Source organism: Glycine soja, chromosome 4 (assembly GCF_004193775.1).
Source record: "Glycine soja cultivar W05 chromosome 4, ASM419377v2, whole genome shotgun sequence".
NCBI lineage: Eukaryota > Viridiplantae > Streptophyta > Magnoliopsida > Fabales > Fabaceae > Glycine > Glycine soja.
Genome location: NC_041005.1, coordinates 32,926,431 through 32,949,610, shown reverse-complemented (window position 1 = coordinate 32,949,610; position 23,180 = coordinate 32,926,431). Strand labels below are relative to the sequence as shown.

The window sequence follows — 23,180 nt, the reverse complement described above, 5'->3', positions numbered from 1 at the left end:
TTTGAATCAGCCCCTGTGTCAAGCAGGGCCATAGTATCTAAGACGAAATCATTAATAATGATTCTAATGTTTATGTAAAATTTTTGGATTTTAATCTTGTTGATTAATCCCATAGACATTTCGTCTTCCAGATTTTCATTTTCTACATCCTTTTCTATGCTCTCAGAATCATTGTTTTCTTCAAGTTGAGATAGGATGGTCTGATGAATTTCTTGTTGTTGACAAAGTTCCTTAACTTCTTTTTTCAAGTTATTAATCTCTGTTTGGAGATCTTGAATTGTGGTTGGTTTTGCCGAAGTTCTTTCTAATCTTTTGAATATATTACTAACATCAAATTTATTATTTGTAATAAAATCTTTGGGTCTGGGTTTGGTTTCCAAAGTTTTCTTTAATTTTTCTAGGAAAACCTTCTTTTCCTGGGGATCTGGTATGAAATTGATTGCCTCGAACAAGAGATCTTATTCTCTTGTTAGAGTATTGATTTGTCGTTCATCATCGTCTGTAGATGATGGTTGGTCATCTTGTTGAATTATGTTGAGGTTCTCCTCAGAGAATGAGGAAGATGAAGTTTCTGTTTCTTCCTCTGAGGTTTCCACAATTGTAGCATGTTATTTTGGGTTTTAATTTTGGTTTAGGAGTGTCAATTTCTTTATTGGTCGAAGGTTTATGCGAGTATCTCCTTCTTGGAAATCTTTTTTTATTGAAAGTTTTATTTTCATGGGATTCTTTCCTAAGGTTTTGTTTATTCTTTTGTTTTGGACAGGCTGGTAGTTCAAATTGTTCACAGAAAGATCCTAAATCTCTCTTCGTTTGGGCCTTCTCTTTGGCTAATTGTCTTTGTATTTTGTTGTCTTGACAGATTTTTAAGGCTACTTTCTGAACATAAGAGATTAATTGACCATAACTTAAACTCTCATATGGAATGTCTTCATTGACAGATTGGATGCAGATTTTTTCTCTAACCTTATCTCCTAATGATCTTGGAAGACCGGCTAGAAATTTTTCTTTCCAGAAAGGTTGTTGGCTATCTTCTCTGGTGTAAACTCTAGTTAGGAAGGTATCTCTATACCACCTAAAATTTGCTAAAGTTCTACACTTAAGATTTGATAATAATTCTCCAGACCTATCCTTCCAAAGGGATGGGTTGCCAATAAAGTGTTGGGCTATTGTAAAAATGAGTGTATTAACAGCATCAGGAATCTCCTTATTATTGTCATTAGTAATGACTTTTCCATTGAGATTCGTTTTGACTGCACTGTAAATTTTTGACTTTTCATCATTAGTGAGATAATTATCCCACCATCCTTTTAATTGGCCGGAAAATCCTGCCACTAAGATATCAATGATTGTTTCCTCCGAACACTCATGGGATGTTTGGTAAGCTGTGGCTACCATGGTCATGTGCTGGAGTGTGTTCATAATATTGTATTATGTTTGGGCATCTATATTCCATTCATAGATGTTCTTTGCACTAAAGCTTTTAAAATTATTTTCGCCTCTTTCTTCTAATAGGAGATCAGGGACAGTTGGTTGTTGATAATACAGTTTTAAGGGTGTTTTCCAATGTTTGGAATTTATTGGATTAATGTCTTTTTCCGATACTGAACCTATTTCAATTGTGTTTTCTAAATTTTGGTCACTATCTTCATTAATGAAATTAATTAATTTGGAGGTGCTTCTTGTTACCATTTTTGAAGTTCCTTTTGAAGGTTGGGGAGTTTCAGGGATGACTCTAAGTAAACTATCAAGCTTGTTTAATAATTCACTATTATTGTCACCTACTCCTTCTATAACGGACTTGTTTTTCCTTAGTTCCCTAATTTTTTGTTTATCCTTGTCACTAATCTTGAAAGGTTTGAATAAAGGTTTTTCTATGGGGATATTTGACGGAGATCCTTCAAGAGTTTTCTGTTTAGGATTTACTTTTGTTTTGATGGACTCTCCTAAAACTTGTAGGTACTTATTGGTGTAATTAGCCTATTCCATTAGGCTTTTGATGTCTTTAGAAGTTATTTCTTCATTGACATCTTTTGTCTTGAATGGAGTGGCCATGACAGGTTTATCATGACTATCCTTGACCTTTGGCAGTTGGTATTGTGTTGTGGGAGGTAATTCCAATTGGATTAACTCACCATCTTTGATTTCCCAATTGGTATTGACATTTGTTGTTGGATCACCTACTTGATATCTTGTTTCAACGGGTAATATATATCCTCTCTGATGGTATAAGCATGAAACCAATCAAAGAAAATGATGTTAATTTTGACTCTTTCGACAAATTCATAGAACTTGTCTTGTATTTGTTTTCTGTTTGAACCCTTAAAATGCTGAAAAAACCATCTCCTTTGAGGTTCATTCTCTGGAGAATAAAAGTCTTTTCTAAGGGTATCCTTATCAATTCTAAAGTTGTCAAATAACATCATAAGGTTCATGCATAGAAGAGTATGTTGGAGATTGGATCGACTTTTGGTCGTCCTCTTGATCTTGGTTATAAGTTGTTCTAGGTTGATGTGCCATCATTTTCTTCTATTTTCTAAACCCTTTTTGCACCATTTTAATTATTGATTGGTCTTAATTGTCAATTAATTAGGCAGTTTTATTATTTGGGCTCATTTAGCTAATTTGATGTTTTTAATCTAATTTCAGGAATTAATGAAACATTGGGCTTAATCCGGATTTTAGTTGTGGACTTGAAGAGGGCAAATAAAGCAGCGCTTACCTTAGTTAATATCTAATTAGGAAATTTCGCAATTTTATTTTATGTTGTTCAGTGTTTATTTCGTTTTGGGCCAGAGTATTGTAATAGGGCCCAGTGACTTTGAGTGACTCTTTTTAAATAGCTGCCTTGGGATTCGTGCAAGGCATTCTATTCTGTTATGCTATTCATTATTCAGAGCTTTGTTTTAGGGTTTTCGTTTTTTCTGTTTTGATGCTTCTGAGTTCGTAATGCAATTTTGCGTTTCTGCTTCTAATTACAATTTCGTTCTTGCATCTTCTTCTACTCTCATTTACGTTTCTGTTCCATTTTACATTTCTATTCGTTTACGTTTCCGTTCATTTATGTTTCTGCTTCATGTTTCAATTGCATTTTCTGTTTGAATCCATGGAAGGCTAGATTTTCTGGTGTTGTTTCCTTTTGAGGACGAAGCCCAACTCTCTTTGAGGTTTCGCTTGTAATGTGGTTTCCTGGCAGTTCTCCCTTCACCAGTATCCCAAATTCGTGAATATTAATTAGTGCACGCTTCGTGTTCGATTAATTGCCTCTGAGCCTAACTTGCGTTCATGCTTAATGGACGAAGGGCTAACTGGTGTATGTGGTGCCTAATCACGTATTGAAAACCCTAAGTTGATTTTCGCTTAGTAAATTGAAATAGGGTTGGATTAAGTGGTTGACTATTAGGGACGAATTCTCCATAACCTAGGATAAGAGAATGGCTTCTGAATCAGAGGAAACAACCCGTTTTTAATATTAGTAGTTTCGTATTCCAGTTTACTTGTTCTGCTCTTTAATCACAAAACAAACAAACCCCCCCCAATCGTTACTGTTACTGCAAGTATATTATGAACATTTGGTTTGTCACTGCTCGTTGGGAAACGACCTAGGATCACTTCCTAGTTACTGCATTTTCATGTTTATTTGATTCGGGTACGACCTCGATCATAGGTATACTAGAGGTTGTGTCTAATCCTTGGAGAGTTATACTAGAGAACTGGTTATGTGACTCAAATCTAGTTAATCCTACCGGGATTGATCGGGTTCTAACTGAAAAAGACCTTCTTGCCGACTCATATTCGGATCTAGAGGCTTCTATTCTTGAAGAAAAAGAATTTCTCTTATTGAAGGTTATTTCTACCTTACCGGAGTTGTCTTGTTTGATTTGTTCATGACCCATTTTTCAGGAAGAGTTACCTCATCCCATTTTATGGTTCTTTGGAGAGAAACATTAGCCTGTCATATCAGCGACAAACAAAGTTGTCTCTCCTAGTTGTGGTTTTAGAAGGACCCTTGACGCACAAGTATTCATGACCTTGTACTGAATCCTATAGATTAAGGCTGTTGGAATTGATCCCTCTTTCATGTTAAGCCCATGAAAGTGGATGTTTAGGAACAGAGAGTCAAGAATGTTTCTATCCATCAGACTCACTGTTTTGTTTAGGTAACAATTGAAATAAACTAGACCTTGTCCTAGACTTGTTTCTACAGTTCCTATTAAGGAATCTTCAAATTTGTTATGCCTAATGTCTCTAAGGCACATTAACACTGCGGCATCTATGCCCATATCAATTAAAGGATTGATGACTACTTGTACACATCCTATGTGTAGGTATCTGTATTTTCGACTGTGTTCATAAATTGAATCTTTGAAAAGTAAATGAAATTCTTCCCCCGTATCTTGTCCTAGAGAAATGTTATTTTCTACAGTTTTGATTATGTAATCAAAATTATGTTTGTCTTTAATTGTCTTAGGAACATACAGTGTGTCCAGTCATCCATGTTTTGATTTATTTCTTCGAATCGTACCTCCTCATCGAAGAGATTGTGTTTTGGGGCGACCTCGTGGGTCTGGTTTTCTTGCTCATTGAGCAAATTGATGTTTCTTGGATAATTGTTTGAGGATGATGATTAGTTGGATCTAAAGGAAATGCGTGAAAATGAACGTAAGAGACGCGACATGGTAGATTCATCCTCTAGTATCTCTCCCGTCATATGGTTCCATAGAAATGTTTCCATAAGGTTATATGTTACTAAATTTCTTGGATTTGAAAAAATAAATTTTTTAATTCTTATAGCCACCAATATATTATGTCTTAATATTTTATTTGAACAATACACATTAGTCTTACTGTCCTTTCTCATCCACGGGACTTACTGCTACAGTATCATTCAACTAAAATATCAGTCTGCTGTACTTCTAGAAATATTGTTCAAACACATACTGTTTAAATTAAGAGTACTATACAAGAATGAAAATGGTTACTATACATAAGTTTAGATCCATGAAATCAATTAACATATATCCTTACAGACAATATTCCTACTTCCCCATTAGACTCTGATACTAGAGATCAGTGGAAAGAGGTCAATGGGAGATAAGGAGAAATGCGTGAAAATGAACGTAAGAGACACAACATGGTAGATTCATCCTCTAGTATCTTTGCCATCATATGGTTGCATAGAAATGTTTCCATAAGGTTATATATTACTAAATTTCTTGGATCTGAAAAAAATAAATTTTTTAACTCTTTATATATATATATATATTATTTAGATTATGTTTACCAGTGTATGCTGAATATTGAAAAAATAAGTTGCTCAAGATTTTTAAATAATTTCAAAACTCGTCTTCTATATATGTTGAATTTTGATCAACTTTAAGTGTACAAGTTTGCAAGTTATGAAATTAATTATTTAAAATGTTTTAATATAGATCGAGTTATATGGATCAATTAGTGGCTCATTGGATTGACTTGGGACTTTGTGACCTAGTACTCCGATCGAGTTGATGACCAATCCAAGTATGATAACATTGCCTAGGTGAGTTTAGGTGAGTTTATTAATTATTTGCATACAAGCAATATTTTTTTCCGTGTTTATTTATTTTTTTGAATAAAAATGCAAGATTATTTATTGTTTACCAAAAGGTAGGTGTTAGTTGCCCGTGATTGTTAGTGATTTTAGTTTGCCTTGCTATTCTTTGGTTTAAGCATCATTAACAAATACCAATTATTTAATTGTGTTACAGCTTGTTGGTTTTATGTTTTGTTGTCCATATAATTGTTTAATGGAGCTTTTGAAGTTATTGTTAGATAAGCCTTTACTATATTTATAATGGTCAATAAATGAGATTTCATAATGTATAATTGGTAAAACGAAATTTGAACAAGCTTTAATGAAGGTTGATAAATGAAGGACAATTGTCAAGTTCAAAGTCATTTTGCAAAATCCTGCACTTTTCAACTTAAATTCTAGATGTAATTTTTTTAGGTATTGTTAATATTAGGTTTCAATTTTTTTTAAATGATATTAGTTTTCTAATTAAAATTAGAATTTTATTTCAATGTGATCTGCATTAAAAGTTGGCATTAATTATTTAGGAAAAATTCTAATTTTGAGTAGAGAACAATATTTTTTTTATGAGTTGTAGAGAACAATATTAAAAATAGATAAAGAACTACTCGTAAATTTTGTCATTTTCAGTCAACGGATTTTTTTTTTCCGAATATTCAATCAACACTTGTTGATTTAAGTGATTAAGAGTTTAATTAATCTTAAGATTTCAATTTAAGTCTTATAAATGAGAAGAAGAAAAAAAAAACTAAGACATATAGGTCTATTCAACTCAATTCGAATTAACTGAAACATTTTCATATTTTTAGGGATTCAATTTATAATTAAGCATTGTATTAAAGATTATCTTTCATTCGGGTTATAGTTAAATGCCTCAAGTTGTTGATTAATTCTCTTAAAAAAAGTTGTTGATTAATTTTTCTTTGATAACAGTATTAAGATTTGAAACCATATTTTAGTAGGAATCCACTGGGTAAAGTTATTAGGAAAGGCAAAGTAGTTTGTATAATAAGCCAACTTGGATACTATTTCAGAAAATTGCATACTTGATGTCAAAATTAGAAATTCAACTTGTAATAGCACCTGCTAATCTGATCTTCATGGGCCTAATACTACGCTAAACTCCCCTGTGGTATTATGAACTTTGAACTAACAATTTTCTTTCTGCAATGACTTGTGATGTAAGAAATTTAGTATTACGAACTTTGAATTAAAAATTTCTCTTTCTGCAATGACATGTGATGTAAGAAATTTAGTGTGCTAACAGGGAAGACATTTAATTGACCATATATATAATAAAACTTCACTTATTATATAATAAAACTTATTGGAAGAACCCACGTAAGTTGATTCACGCACCCAATAAATCAAACTATTAATTCTTTTTCAAGTAGCTTTTGATATTAAACAATTAGTCACTGCAATTTTCATCATTCTAAATTTTGATTTAATCTTTAATTTTATAAAAAGTTATTAATTTAGTATTCTTGTTCACACATTTTTCCACTGGTATCAAAAAGTAAAAACTATAAAGAATGACTTTGAGCATTCCATCTTCCACCAAAGTCATCCATAAAGAATGATTTGGAGTTTAAAAAAAGCATGAACACGGTCAGTGACTAATGCTTTCCTCATGCAAAAAATGGGAAGAAGAAAAAAGACTCCCTTTTTCTTCTCCACGAAGGCACTGAAACACACGCACTATAGAAGGAGAGTTATATAAATTCTGCTCCCTACAATCACGCATTCCCGTTTCACTTTCTTCTATTTGGGGTTATGTTCTGTTCTGTCACCATCATTCTCGAACCTTCACAAAAACCAGCAAAAGAAATGGCTCCAAATTGCTTGCACCAAGTGGCATTCCTTCTTGTGTTCTTAATTGTGGTTTCCAGTGGCTATGCTTGGGTTGGTGTGAACTGGGGAACCATGGCGACCCACCAGCTTCCGCCCGAGAAGGTGGTCAAGATGCTGAAGGAAAATGGGTTCAGAAAACTGAAGCTGTTTGATGCAGATGAGTTCATTATGGCGGCTCTGATGGGGACCGGTATCGAAGTCATGGTGGCAATACCCAACAACATGTTGGACAAGATAAGCAACAGTCCCAAAGCTGCAGATTCTTGGGTGAATGATAATGTCACCAGCTACTTGTTCACTGGTGGTGTCAAAATCAAGTTAAGTTTTGCTGTAGCTATGTACATTACTCTGGCTCTTCAGATTGTTCTATTGTTTTACTCTTTATTTGTTTATTGAAGATGATGATGCTAGTAGTCTTACATTTTTCTTGATGAAATTCTTGACAGTTACTCATTTTCATACTAGTCATTTTTTGTTCGCTTTGTGGCAATTAATGTGTTAATTTTTTAACAAAGCTTAGATTGAATTTTGTAAGTACTAGTTTTGTTCTATAATCAAAATTGAGGTTTTATTGCAAGAACCTACATTGATCTTTAGTATATACCTTTATTAAGTTGATTATCTAAATGAAACTCCGATTTTGATTTGTTTTTTTTTTGTTTTCACTTGAGAAATGCTAATAATACACGCACTTTTGAAGACACTCCTTTTTATTAATGAAAATTTATTGGAGATTATAAAATTTTGTGGGATCTTATTTATTGAGTCTCCCTCATGATTTTGTATTTTCAATAAATTTTAAATAGTACTAAAAAATTGTGTTAAAAGGACCGTGATAAATAAATAAATATATCTTTAGCACTTTTTTCACTTTTATTCTCAAAGTTATGGATGGAAGAGGAGTTTGACACTTGATAGTTGATACCGTGCTTTTTCTAAGGCATATTCAGTAAAATGTTTCAATTGGATATGCCTCTGGCTGATTTTGGTGGTTCAATTAAGGAATGTGAATAATAATATTCCTTATGTTAATTGTGCTTTTCTTTTTATGTTTTCGCTGGTCGTTTGTAATAGCTTTTGTTGTATGTTTAAAGTCATGCTTTAACTGTTCCTCACTCTGCTATATACTTGCTATGTATGCTAACTTTGCAGGTATGTTGCTGTGGGTAACGAGCCTTTCCTTAAAGCATATAATGGCTCCTTTGCAAAGAAAACTCTGCCAGCACTCAAGAACATACAGACATCACTTAATAAGGCTGGGTTGGGTTCAAAGATCAAAATTACTGTTCCATTCAATGCTGACATTTACTATTCGCCTGATTCAAATCCGGTGCCATCAGCCGGTGACTTTAGGCCTGAAGTGCGAGACCTCACCGTTGAAATAATCCAATTCTTATACGCAAACAATGCACCTTTCACAGTGAATATCTACCCTTTCCTTAGTCTTTATGGCAACGAAGATTTCCCTTTTGATTTTGCATTTTTTGATGGAAACAACAAGCCTCTTAGGGATGGTAAGACACTTTACACCAATGTGTTTGATGCAAATCTTGACACACTTCTGTGGGCTTTAGACAAGGCAGGGTACCCTGACATGGAGGTTATGATTGGAGAAATTGGGTGGCCAACTGATGGTGACAAGAATGCTAATGCCAAGAATGCTAAAAGATTCAACCTTGGTTTGCTTAAACATGCTCTAAGTGGCAAGGGTACCCCTAAAAGGAAAGGCACAATTGACTTGTTTCTATTCAGCCTCATTGATGAGGACACCAAAAGTGTTGCTCCTGGGAATTTTGAGAGGCATTGGGGGATTTTTGAGTTTGATGGCAAGCCAAAGTATGAATTAGACTTAACAGGTCAACATCAGCAAAAGGGTCTTGTCCCAGTGGAAGGTATCAAGTACATGGAAAAGAGGTGGTGTATTTTGGATCCAGATGTTACTAACTTGGATGATTTGGCTGGTAACATTGACTATGCTTGCACTTTTTCTGATTGTACTTCCCTTGGCTATGGCTCTACCTGTAATAATCTTAGTGTCCAAGGGAATGCGTCTTATGCCTTCAATATGTATTATCAAGTGAACAACCAACAGAATTGGGACTGTGATTTCTCTGGTTTGGCTGTCATAACACATAAGGATCCATCACTAAATGGATGCCAATTCCCTGTAATGATCTCTAGTAGTTCTTCTTTGCTACTGCATGGAGGGTTTTCAGACATCCTTAAGAAAGCACTGAGGGTGTTTATTTTTGTCATGTTTTTGCTATAACTGAAAGATTTAGGAGACCATTGAGTATTTTAGATTGTGTTCTGTCAGATTTAGTTTTTCTATTAATTTTTGGAGCAAGCATGTAAATTTAATTTTGTACCATTTTGAAGAACCTTGGGACTTTAAGTAGACAGTTTTGGACAACATTGCTTTTCATTCTTATTAGTATATGTCACTTTTATCTTAATCTCCTCTTGAATTAAGAGAAAATAAAATATGTACTGAAAGTGTAAAACAAGTTTATATTATTATTTAATCATAAATTCGCATATATAATAAATTTATTGATTTTTACAGTAATTATTTTAAAAATCATATTAATAATAATTTTTAATTGATTCACGGTATAACAATTTTTATACGTGTATAACTTTTAAACTCTTGAATTAACCAGGTGAGATTTTAAGATGTCCAAGTGGCTTTTTGCCACATTAATATATAATTGTGTTTACATGCTTGCACACAAAACAACTGTCCTGCAAAAAACATATTTAAGATTGTTTCTTTCATCTTGCTTCTACTTAATTGGCTAAGTAAATACTTGGTGCTACAATAATGGTACATTATTTTTTAAAGAAATCCAAGCAAAAAGTTAATAGATACAGGGAGACAAAAGTTGTGTAGGGAACTAGGTAACAACTGGGAGAATGCTACAAATATTAGGAAAAAAAAAAAGGAATTAAAGCCCAAGTATCTTAAATTAGAGTAAATTAACAAAATTACTCAAGTTCCATAAGAAGAAAATTGAAATATTTATCACCAAAATGGGAAAGACAAACTATTATTGTGAGAGTGAGACTCAATATGATGAAAGAAAAACATATTAGTAATCCAAATCGTCCAAGTTAGTAAATCTGTTATATTGTGTCATTGGGAATTTAAGATTAAAGGAACTAGTCTCTTGCCATGACCCATTCACATCTGGTGGTTCATCTATTTTTTTGAGTAAATCTGGTCATTTATCAAATCATCCATTATTTGACACACTACTCTTCAACTAGACACGCCCATTAAACTAAACTATTGCCATTTAACCTTCCGAACTAATGTCACCAAATTTAAAGCTCAGATCTCCTAATGATTCGTTTTTAGTTAGGAAGTTATATAAAGTGAATGATTGCATTGGATTCTTAAGAGGATTTATCGAAACCATGGTTTCGAGGCAAAGTCCGAACACTCTATTAATGCTAACTACCGTTTAGTTTTACTTATGCGCCACTCTTTCGGCTACATATCTTATTATATACTCCAATAATAATTTAATTTAAGCTATAATAAAATTTTAGTCTCTTGTATATATTTTAGGTTTTAATTTAGTTTTTTAAGTTGAATTTTTTTATTCCATTAACCAAATTAATACTTACATCGGTCATTAACGGATTTTAAAGAAAATGATTAATTTAATCTCTGAATTTATATCTTGAAGATATTTTAGTCTTTGGAACTACAAAAAATCACATGAGTTCTTGAAAGTTTTTGCATTTTATTTAAGTCCTTGAAAATATCTCATTTTTCATCTTCTTATTTTGGTCCCTAATTCTGGAGCTTAAGGAATAATAGTAACTTAAGTTTGGGTACTAAAATAAAAATGGATTAATTTAAAAAACTTAAATTTTCTTAGACTTAAATGTTTTGGTACATGATAAATGCTAATTTTGCATATTTTTAGCGTGCATAATGAAGCTCTTATCTCACTTTTCCTTTCCTTTTGAACCTTTTTTTTGGTACATTTTAGTTTAGTTGTTAATATTACAAGATATAGCTAACTATGCATTTTTTTATATAAACATCTAACTTTTGTTAACCCTTAGTATGTAGTAATTGGAGGAAGAATCTGGAAGCATTTTGGAGATCATGAGGAAGCATTTGGAAGTGATTTATTATGGATTTGAAGATAGTCATGGCTAGCTTAGCCAACACTCCCTGTGGCTAAGCCATGCCTAAAATGGTTTTAGTTTGCAAAATGGCTAGCAAAAATCGTTTAAGAAATTACCATTCCATGATGGTTTCACGAAAATCATCTTAGAATAATTGCCATTTCATGACCTTTCTTGAAAATTGTCTTAGAAGGTTGTCATTCTAAGACGATTTTTACAAAACCGTCTTAGAAGTGAGTGAGTTTTTTAATGACATGTCTCTCCCTCTACACTATCGCACTTAGGGTTTCTAGCCAGTGAGGGAATGGAAGGATGCGAACTAGGCTGTGGTGCTCTCTTGTGACCCACCTACACCTTCGACCCCGTGCAAACTTGTTCGCTGCGACGACTTGGAGGATGTCCGATGAGAGATGCAGATCATGCACTACCTCACCGAGCACTGCAACATCGTGGAGCTCAAGGGAGCTTACGAGGACTGCCACTCCCCAACCTCATCATGGAGCTCTATGATGGTGGCAAGCTCTTCGATTAGATCATCGCCAAGGGCCACTACTCCGAGCGCGCCGCCGCCAATCTCTGTCGCCAGATCGTGACAATGGTCCACGATTGCCACACCATGGGAGTGATGCATAGGGATCTCAAGCGAGAGAACTTCATGTTCCTCAAAAAGGACGAGAACTTGCCACTTAAGGCCATGAACTTCGGTCTCTTTGTGTTCCTCAAGCCCGGTTAGTTATGTTTTGTTTCGTTAATTCCCCTTGTTACTTTGTTGTGTCCTATGTTGATTTTGAATGAACCATTTTCAGAATAGGCAACGTGTTTAAGGATCTTTTCGGGAGTGCGTACTATGTTGCTCCTGAGGTGCTGCGTAGAAGCTATGGACCCGAAGCTAATATTTGGAGTGCTGGGGTTATATTGTTCATTTTGCTCTTCGGTGTTCCTCCCTTCTGGTCAAGTAAACCTCCTCTTCTTGTAACCAATTTCATATTCCATGTTTAGTTTATTACTATTTTTACTGTTTTATTTAGGATTTTGATTTTGTAATTGAGATTATTATCCTACATCACAATCTTAGCTTATCATAACACATTAACACCCAATGAAAAACAAACCTCCTTTTTGTTTTGCTGTATAGCTTCATTGGTCAAACTGATGGAGGTTCAATGCAAATAAGTACTAGAAATATTATAGGTCACTTTCTTGGAGGTTTATATTGTTATCTAATATGCATGTTTGCCATTTTATTTCTGGGTCCTGTGCCAAGTCATATATATTCGGAGTGAAGTATGTAAACAAGAGAAACATGTAAGAAGGTGATGACCATAAGGCTGGATTTACTGCTCTCATGTCCATCCTTAGAGACATTGTTAAGAATTGAGAGTGAAGTATGTAACTGGTTATCATTCAACATTGATAAATTCAAAAACAAATATGTTATATTGAAGATATTGACACATTCTCTGGGATGAATCTACTTAATGTAGTTAAATCTTTCTTTCCTTTTTTCTCCAAGGTCATTTTATTTCTAAGACATAATAAGCTAAGAATAGAAAACAAGCTACTAGTTCTATCAATTTAAATTTCTGAAAGTTATTTTTTTCCTGTTATGTGGCAAATGTTAATAGGAGGGGTGTTGCTAGGTGCACCCAGCAATTATACGAATGGGTCAAAATTCCCTTTTAATAAATTTTAAAAAAGCAAAAGGCTCCCTCGTCATCACTTCTTCCGCGTCTTTTGGACTTCCTCCGCGCATGTCTTCTCTTCCTCCATGTGTTCTTCTCCTTCTTCCTCCGCGCTTGGTGGCTTTGCCGGATTCTTCCACCGTCGAGGTTAGTTCATACTACTTCCCTTCCTCTTGTAGTGTCATTAGTGATGTAGTTTAGGGAAAATGGCATTAGGGTAGAAGACTTCGTTTTTCTGAGAAGCCATGGGAGGAGAGGAAGCGTTTTTGTCATATTGAAGAACCTTCTTCTGTATGGCTAAAATTTGTGAAAATGCTTGTTACGGAAGAAGGTTCTTCCGTAGAAAAAAAAAATTGGTACGGAAAAACCTTCTTCCGTATGAAGTGGCTTCACATGATTTACTCATATGGAAGAAGGTTCTTTCGTATGATATGTCGGAAGAACTTCTTCTGTAAGAACATATGGAAGAACCTTCTTCTGTAAGAAAGTAGCATTTCGTACGGAAGAAGGTTCTTCTGTACGAAGGTTTTCCTTCTTGCGGAAGAACCTTCTTCCATATGAAGGTTTTCCTTCTTGCGGAAGAACCTTCTTCCGTATGAAGGTTTTCCTTTATTGCTTATATGTTGTTGTTAGACTTATACATGATTATATCTAAATTTGTATTGCATATATTGTTTGGAAATGCTTCATGGTATTGGTATTTTGTAACTTGTGAAAACATAATTTTGCTTATATTGCTTAGATTGTTCCTGTTGTATTGGTATTGGTATTTTGTTACTTGTGAAAACATAATTTTGCTTATATTGCTTAGATTGTTCCTGTTGTATTGGGTATTGGTATTGTTTAAGAGGAGGACTAAAAAAACTGTTTAATTTGAAGGACTAAAAAATATAAATTTTTATTTGAGGGAAAATAAAAAATAGACTCAATGGGACTAAAAAACATAATGAAGCTGTAAAAGACTACACAAAGTTCACGTCAAATTATGAAATTATTGTCTATTAAGAGAATGTTTTGGGAACTTAGTGGACAATGTATTCACCTAGTGTTTTCTCATCTTTGGAGAAACCTTTTGTGAACAACCATAAATGATCATGCTTTTAATCCCCTAGTGGACAATGTATCAATAGGATAACTGAAAGAGCAGATACAATATCTAATGATGTTTGACCTGTGGCTTATTCCCACCAGACACCAGAGATGGGAGGAGATAGGAACATTAATAATGAAGAAAGGTTTAAGCACAACACTCATTCCTCTTGCACCAAAAATCCTATACTGCACACCCAGTCGGGCAACTTCTCAGCTTGGTTCAATTTAGTTGAGAAATTAGGCAACAACATAGAACACCAATTTTTTTTAGTTAAAATTAAAATAGCCAATACCCTCAACCAATACCATAGTAAATTAAATTTAAAACAAAACAATCTTTTACTCACAATAAGATTATCATTATTTCCCAACAAAATCATGCTAACTTATTAGGAATCCTACCTTTAAAACGGTTCTAGTTTTTAGCAGAAGCTTTGAAGAAAGCAAACAATTCATTTGTAGGAGGGAGGGCCTCGTTGATCACATGGTGATTGATAAACTCTTGACTCGATTTATATAACTTGGGAAATTTCTCAATGGTGAGCAACTCCAACCTTGCAATGTCTTGCAATATGGGAACCCAATACCCAATGAAATTGGCAGCAATGTCTACCAATCCTATGCTCTGTCCTCCAAAGATTTCTTGTCTTTCAATACTTCCTGCAGGATTTTCAATGCTTCCAAGGCTTCCTCCACTGCTTTCTCACGCCCATTCTCATCACTCCAGCTAGCATTCCATATAATAGGCAAGATCTAAAACCAAAAAAGACAACTTAAAAACTCTACCCTATAGTAGTACACTGCTAGCAAATAATCTCTGAACAACAAATAGAAGAAGAGAACCCCCAATTCCGATCTCTAACACTATCATTCACTTGTTTATACAAATCATAAGGCTCCCAAAGACGATCCAAGGGACAAGGTTTCTTCTCATCAAGCCTAACCCAAGGATGCAAAGACCTACACAGGATCAATGAAGCAAACTCACAGGACCAGGATGCAAAGACCTACACACCCCATTCACATTAGGCAATCACAAATTCCACCCACATAACGCCACATTTGAATTTTTATTTTCGCAAACACAAACCCAATCCAATCATGTTATTGTTACTTAATCACCGCCATTGCTAAGATAAGAGAGAATCCAGAGAGTACTGGTTTTATTAAAACCACTTATCTTTTTTATTTCTCCTGAAACCAACATACACAAAATTGGATGACATACCTATTTGTGTTGCATTAGGTAGAAAATTTTCAACCAAATGAGTACTAAGAAACCTTATTTACCAATTATATGAATAGTTAATTTGACCAAAAAACTACATTGTTCTTCATGATTTTCAGATCATGGTTAGAACAAGAGGTGGACCTTGTGCCTTAGGTAGTGGTACAGGCAGAGGCATGGGTCAGGATGAGCATGATGTTGATGTTCCCCAGCGCCGTAGGCCTACCACTTCTGCCCATAGGCAATAGGTTTAGGTTCATGTCACTGAGGAAGTTCCTCAAGTGACTGAGGATGTTCCTCCTCAGGTGACTAAGGATATTCCTGATGTGACTGAGGATGTCCCTCATGTGGACGAGGACATGACGACTGTGCACGTAGATGCCACGGACGTAGCTGCTGATGGTGCTGAGGGGTCACCTGTTGATCATGGCCAGGGATTCCCTGGTGGCCCACGTGACACATCAGTGCTGACGTCGTTTGCTAACCATATGTCTAATTAACATTTATGTTGTTGATGTGTCATTATTTTCTGCTATTTCTTACTCCTTTCTGTCACCATTTTAATTACTAATTAGCCTTAATTGTCAAATTAATTATGCAATTTTATCATTTGGGCCTACTTGACTAATTCTGTGTTTTAATTTAATTTCAGGAGAATTATAAGCAATTGGGCTTGGATCCGGAATTGGGCTGAACCGGCTTGGACTTGAAGAGAGCATACAATTTTATTTGTCATCCAGTTTTATTTTATTTTGTTTTTGGGCTGTAATTTTGTAATTGGGCCACCAGACCTTATTGGGCCCAAAAATCATATTTGTAAGCTTTGCGGCCTAGTGACCTTTAGTGAGCCCAGCTGCTAGGGTTTTAGGTGGCTGGTTACTGTTCACATAGAGGTAGATATGGTAGGGTTTCATTTTCCGTTTTCGGTGTTACTGTGCACGCGCATGGTACTGTTCACGTAGCAATTCCAGTTTCATTTTCTGCTTCAAATTCCAGTTTCGTTTTCTGCTTTTGATTTCCTTTTCGTTTTCATTTCTGTCTTCTAATTTTAGTTCGTTTTCTGCCTTTGATTTCCTTTTCATTTCTGCTGTTAATGGAAGGCTGAATCTCCAGTGTTGTTTTCTCTTGAGGATTAAGCATAGCTCTCTTTGAGATTTTGTTATTAATATTAAATTTTGATTAGTTTTTCCCCTTCACCAATTATTCTGTATTTGTTGCTGATATTAATCCATGCATGCTTAATGCTTGATTAATTGTCTCTGTGCTTAATTAACGTTCATGCTTAATGGACATGTGAGAGGGATTAATTGGTGTATGTGTTGCTTAATCACATAATGACAGCCTTGTGTTAATTTTTGCTTAGTAAATTAATTTCGGGTTGGATTAAGTGGTTGAATTGATTAGGGATAAATTCTTGTAACCTAGGATAAGAGACTTGCTTTTGAATCAAGGGAAAACAACATGCTTTAGTTCTGTTATTTTTTTAATTCAAGTTTGCTTGCTGTTTAAATTACAAAAAACAAATAGGTGGATGCTTTGGCTCTAAGAGTTTGATTTGGAGATCCGTGATCGGAGCGGTGCACAGAACCTCGTGGCTGACCACCTGAGTAGGATTAAGCGTGCATTTGAGGACTCACCCATTCGGGATAATTTTCCAGATGACAATTTGTACATTTTGTATAATATTTTTGATTCCTTCCCCACTCCTTGGTTTGCTAATATTGTGAATTATTTGGTTGCTTCTGTTTTTCCTCCCTTAGCATCTAAGGCTCAAATTGATAAAATTAAGAGCGATGCTAAGCATTATATTTGGGATGACCCCTGTTTGTGGAAGTTGTGGAGTGACCAGGTTATTAGGAGATGCATTCCAGACCATGAGATTGACTCGGTCCTGCAATTCTGTTATTCTTTCGCACCAGGTGGCCATCTTGGCATACAGAGGACAGCTAGCAAGGTGCTTGACTGCAGTTTCTATTGGTCCACCATCTTCAAGGATGCGTGGAGAATCTATAGCACTTGTGAGCCTTGTCAGAGAGCAGGTGGCTCACTTTCATGGAGACAGCAAATGCCTCAACAACCTATGTTGTTCTGTGAGGTGTTTGATGTCTGGGGTATAGACTTTATGGGGCCTTTCCCTGTCTCTTTTGGTTTTGTTTATATTCTCCTTGCTGTTGATTATGTTTCAAAATGGATGAGAGCCAAAGCCACCAGAACTAACGATGCTAAGGTTGTTGTGGATTTTGTTAGATCTAATCTGTTTTGCAGGTTTGGAGTCCCTAGAGCCATCGTTAGTGATCAAGACACCCATTTTTGTAATAGATCCATGTATGCCTTACTCAAAAAGTATGGGGTCATGCACAAAATTTCCACACCTTACCACCCCCAAACTAATGGGCAGGTTGAGATTTCAAATAGGGAGATAAAAAGGATCTTGGAGAAGATTGTGCAGCCGAACAGAAAGGATTGGAGGACCAGGCTGGATGATGCTCTTTGGGCACATAGGACTGCCTATAAAGCACCCATAGGAATGTCTCCTTATCGGGTTGTCTTTGGCAAGGAATGTCATCTTCCTATAGAGATAGAGCATAGATCCTACTGGGCAGTAAAGACCTGCAACTTCTCTATTGATCAGGCTGGAGAGGAAAGGAAGTTGCAACTAAGTGAGCTAGATGAGATCCGTTTAGAAGCCTATGAGAATTCCAAATTCTTCAAGGAGAAGACCATGAAGTTCCATGACAGCTTGATAGCTAAGAAAGACTTCGTGGTTGGACAGAAAGTTTTATTGTATAACTCTAGGCTCGGACTCATGAGTGGTAAGTTGAGGTCAAAGTGGATTGGTCCTTTTGTGGTGACTAATGTTTTTCCTTATGGTACAGTTGAGATCAAAAGTGAATCCACAGATAAGAGCTTCAAGGTCAATGGACACCGGTTGAAACCATTCCTCAAAAATCCCTCCTTGGTGGATGTAGTGGTTGAGGAGACCTCCTTACTTCACCCTACTTCTCTTCCGTCATGACTTAGGGAGTTTTCTTTTTATGTCTCCTTCTTTACTTTTATTGCACTTGTCCAAATTTAGATTGTTCTGATTGCTCTTGATCTTATGATTGTGCTACATTAAGGACAATGTGTTGTTTAAGTGTGGGGGGGGGGGGGGGGAGATTGTTCTTTGTTTGGGGTTTTCTAGGTTAATTTTGTTATTTTGGTTTTATGTTTTGTGTATAACATTGCATGTTTCTCTTTGAATTCTAGGTTATGTACAAGTAATGAGTAATTGTTTTTTAAATAGGAGTTTCTTGGCATTTTGTGAATTGAAATCCTTGGTTTTCTCTACATGTCAAGTTAGTTTTGAAAGGTTGAATTGAAAGTGATAGATTTACCCTTGGTGAGATTTTGAGCCATCATCATCTATTGTATTCGGTGTGTTTTGCCCCATTGATTGCTTGCCCAATAGCCTTGGTTTGACTCTTGTTGATACTTCTTGGTTCACATGCATGTTGGGAGATAATTTAGGAATTTTGTTCTTATAAGCCTCTAGCCAAATGAGCCTACCTTGAATTAATTCCTTTGATAGCCCCTTTGAGCCTATGTTCCCCTTTCTTTGTTTTGAAGCTCATTACAAGCCTTAAGTGAAAAACCATGATCTCACCCTACCCTTAGAGTGTGTTTGGATAGGGAATTTCAACTGAGGAAAGTAATTTATCAGAGAATTTGAATTTCTGTAATTTAGAATTCATTGTTTGGATGTTTTTTTATGAAGAATTTAAAATTTTGGAATTTTAAAACAGAATTTTAAACAACTAAAAATCTGGAATTTCAATTTCCTTCTAAAAGGTGAGAAATTGAAATTCTCTTCTTACATTCTTCTTCTTCAAGAAACACCGTCTGAACTCCTAAAATATCGATTGGGTGTGAGCATAGAGGAATACGTATAACTAGCACATCAACCATATCTTTTTTTTTTCATTCATTTTTTTCATTCTCATAATTTTAATTTTTTTATCCAAACACAAAATTTTGAAAATAAAAGAATTTCAATTGAAGTATTTGAAATTCTTAGAATTTAAAATTTATCAGAATTTTAAATTTCTCCATCCAAACACGCTCTTAAGGAATTTTGGAGCTTTGGAATTGTTTTGGGAATAAGTGTGTGTGTGGGGGGGGGGGGGGGTATGTTTCATTGGAAGATATGTTTTTTTTTGCCATGCTTGATGATGTATTTTTGCCATGCTTGATGTATATACATATATTGCTTAATTGTTGCTTTATTTTTCAAATATTCAAAATACTTTCAAATGCTAATGTTCAAAAAAAAAAAAGAAGAGAAAAATAGAAAAAGAATGAAGTTGAATAAATGAGGTCTTGTTTTGAGGACTTGGACTGGTTTGAGGACTTGGTTGATTTTGTTGATATTGGAGGTTTTGGGTTTACTTTTTATGCTTAATTTTTAATTTTGGTTTTGGGTTTACTATTTTTGCTTAATTTCCACTTATTCCCCATTGCTCCTCTATTCCTTTGGGTTTTAGGTACTTATCCCATACTTTCCTCTATGTTGTCCCTAGCCCTATTACAACCTTGTGAGGCTTTATCACTTTTCATTCAATTCTTGAGCTGATTGACTACCTTGCCATGTTTGAGGTGCTTGGATGATTTTCATGACTGTCTTGATTCTTTAACTCTTTACGTGTTGGATGTTGCCCATTCCTTTCATTCCTTGAGATTCATTGAGAAATATGTAAATGTTTTTGTGTTTGTTTGTCTCTCTTTAATGTCTTTGGATTTGTTCCTTGCTCTGCCTTTTGATTTTGCCCAAGGGTGCAAAAGGCTAAGTGTGGGGGAATTTGATGTGTCATTATTTTCTCCTATTTCTTACCCCTTTCTGTCACCATTTTAATTACTGATTAGCCTTAATTGTCCAATTAATTATACAATTTTATCATTTGGGTCTACTTGACTAATTCTGTGTTTTAATTTAATTTCAAGAGAGTTATAAGCAATTGGGCTTGGATCCGAAATTGGGCTAAACTGGCTTGGACTTGAAGAGAGCAGAAAATTTTATTTGCCATCCAGTTTTATTTTTTTTCATTTTTGGGATGTATTTTTATAATTGGGCCACTAGACCTTATTGGGCCCAAAAATCAAATTTGTAAGCTTTGGGGCCTAGTGACCTTTAGTGAGCCCAACTGCTAGAATTTTAGGTGGTCGGCTACTGTTCACGTATATGGAGATATGGTAGGGTTTCATTTTCAGTTTTTGGTGTTACTGTTCACGTGCATGGTACTGTTCACGTAGCAATTCCATTTTCATTTTCTGCTTCAAATTCTAGTTTCGTTTTCTGCTTTTAATTCCAGTTTCGTTTTCATTTCTGTCTTTTAATTTCAGTTCGTTTTCTTCCTTTGATTTCCTTTTTGTTTCTGCTGTTAATGGAAGGCTGAATCTCTAGTGTTGTTTTCTCTTGAGGATTAAGCATAGCTCTCTTTGAGGTTTTGTTATTAATATTAAATTCTGATTTGTTTTTCCCCTTCATCAATTATACTGTATTTGTTGCTGATATTAATCCATGCATGCTTAATGCTTGATTAACTGTCTCTGTGCTTAATTAACGTTCATGCTTAATGGACATGTGAGAGTGATTAATTGGTGTATGTGTTGCTTAATCACATAATGACAACCTTGTGTTAATTTTTGCTTAGTAAATTATTTTCGGGTTGGATTAAGATGCTGAATTGATTAGGGATAAATTCTCGTAACCTAGGATAAGAGACTTGCTTTTGAATCAAGGGGAAACAACATGTTTTAGTTCTGCTATTTTTTTAATTCAAGTTTGCTTGCTGTTTAAATTACAAAAAACAAACAAACCCCCCCCCCCCCCATTTCGTTACTGTTTTGTTATTATATGTTATGAACGTTTGTTTGATCATTTCTCACTGGGAGACGACCTAGGATCACTTCCTAGATACTGCATTTTAATGTTTATTTGATTCGGGTACAACTCCGATCAGTTGTGTTATTCAACTCAGGAACGACCTGAGTTGAAGCTTGTCTCCCACGGTAGGAAAGTTGATAAAATTGGGAGTCCAACGCTTGAGATTGAAGGCCTTGTTGCCGGCACCGGATTAAGTCCATTGATCGGGTGTTCTGTGGTCGTCGGCGATCTTGGATGGATATCCGCATTTGCGGAGAGGTGGCATAGGGAGTCCCACACCTTACACCTTCCAGTGGGGGAGTTGACGATCACACTGGATGATGTAGCATGTCTCCTCCATCTTCCTATCACAGGGGCATTACACAGGTTTGAGCCTCTGGCCATGGACGAGGTCGTGTTGTTGTTGATAGAGCTTTTAGAGGTATCTAGATAGGAGGCTCGAGCTGAGACCGTACATGCTCATGGGGCTTACGTGCGACTGTCATGGCTTCGTGATGTCTATGAGAATAGATGCCAGGCCCGATGTTGGATTGTAGCGGCATGTGCTTACCTCCTCCACCTGGTGGGTTGTACTCTTTTTGCTAATAAGAGTTTAACCCATGTTCATGTGGTGCATCTGGGGGCTTTTCGAGACTTGGGTCAGTCTGGGGGCTATGCATGGGGAGTTGCCGCCCTGATTCACATGTATGACCAGCTGAATGAAGCTTCCCAGACCCCCACACGACAAATGGGTGGATACTTGACGCTATTACAGGTAAATTTTAAAGTTTGTAAACTGGTTTAAGTTGGAAAATGAATTTTAAAGGTTTTTTTTATCTTATGTTTACTTTATTTGTGTAGTGTTGGATATATGAGTATTTTCCCAGTGTTCATCAGTGCGTCATTGATGATGCGTACGCTGAGACTACCCCACGTGCCTATAGGTGGCTTACGACGAAGGTGCACATGAAAGGGATCAAGGGAGCATCGTACAGGGCACGTTTAGATGCTCTGACGATCACAGACGTTTCCTGGTTGCCCTACAGTGAGCACTGGGAAGTTAGGGGCTTCGAGCTTATTTCATGCTACCAGGGGCAACTCAGGTGGGGTCATCTTGTGGTCTACGTTCGACCAGAGCGGGTGCTATGGCAATTCGGGTACATCTAGACCATCTCTCCGCTGTCGGTTACTACTTCTTTGTTGTATGACGAGAGGTGGATGCATTTTGAGGACCATTTAGCACCCGTGGGTGAGATTTGTGTTGTCCCCTGGCAGGTATCAATGGACTACATGGACTGGTTTTTCTAGATGTCTCACTTGTTCGTCACGCTGACCCAGGAAGGCGATGAGCCGAGACAGCCAGCTGCCCCAGATGTGGATGCATACATCTAGCCACATGTGCTGGAGGTTCCAGTCGCAGATGATCTGCCTAGACATTCAGTTGTATTTTAATTTGATTTAGTGTTTTCTAATTTATTTTTTATTTGATATTTTCTAATAATTGTGTTTTTATGATTGTCACAGGTTTCTTGTGAAGGTTGCGAAGTGATCTCAGCGACCACAGAAAGGTTGGAGCGTGTGCTCAACCTTAGGATGGTGCCTATAGGAACAGAGTTACATGACATCATGGAAGATTGCCTGTGGCTCGCTAAGGGAGAGGCCTTTGCTGGAAGTCTTAGGGTGCGACGTAGACAACACATAGATTAG

The 23,180-nt window shown here is 35.8% G+C and overlaps 2 protein-coding genes across 2 annotated transcripts; both read left to right on the top strand.

Moving 5' to 3' along the window:
- Nucleotides 1-7,157: 7,157 nt before the first annotated feature.
- On the top strand, nt 7,158-9,848 carry LOC114409601 (glucan endo-1,3-beta-glucosidase 8-like). Its single transcript, XM_028373108.1, has 2 exons — nt 7,158-7,740; nt 8,576-9,848. Exons 1-2 carry the CDS (start codon nt 7,346-7,348, stop codon nt 9,690-9,692), a joined length of 1,512 nt encoding a protein of 503 aa, XP_028228909.1. The 5' UTR covers nt 7,158-7,345; the 3' UTR covers nt 9,693-9,848.
- Nucleotides 9,849-15,693: 5,845 nt separating this feature from the next.
- On the top strand, nt 15,694-23,180 carry LOC114410748 (protein MAIN-LIKE 2-like). Its single transcript, XM_028374683.1, has 6 exons — nt 15,694-15,774; nt 15,877-16,035; nt 21,589-21,915; nt 22,012-22,248; nt 22,335-22,613; nt 22,998-23,180. Exons 1-6 carry the CDS (start codon nt 15,694-15,696, stop codon nt 23,178-23,180), a joined length of 1,266 nt encoding a protein of 421 aa, XP_028230484.1.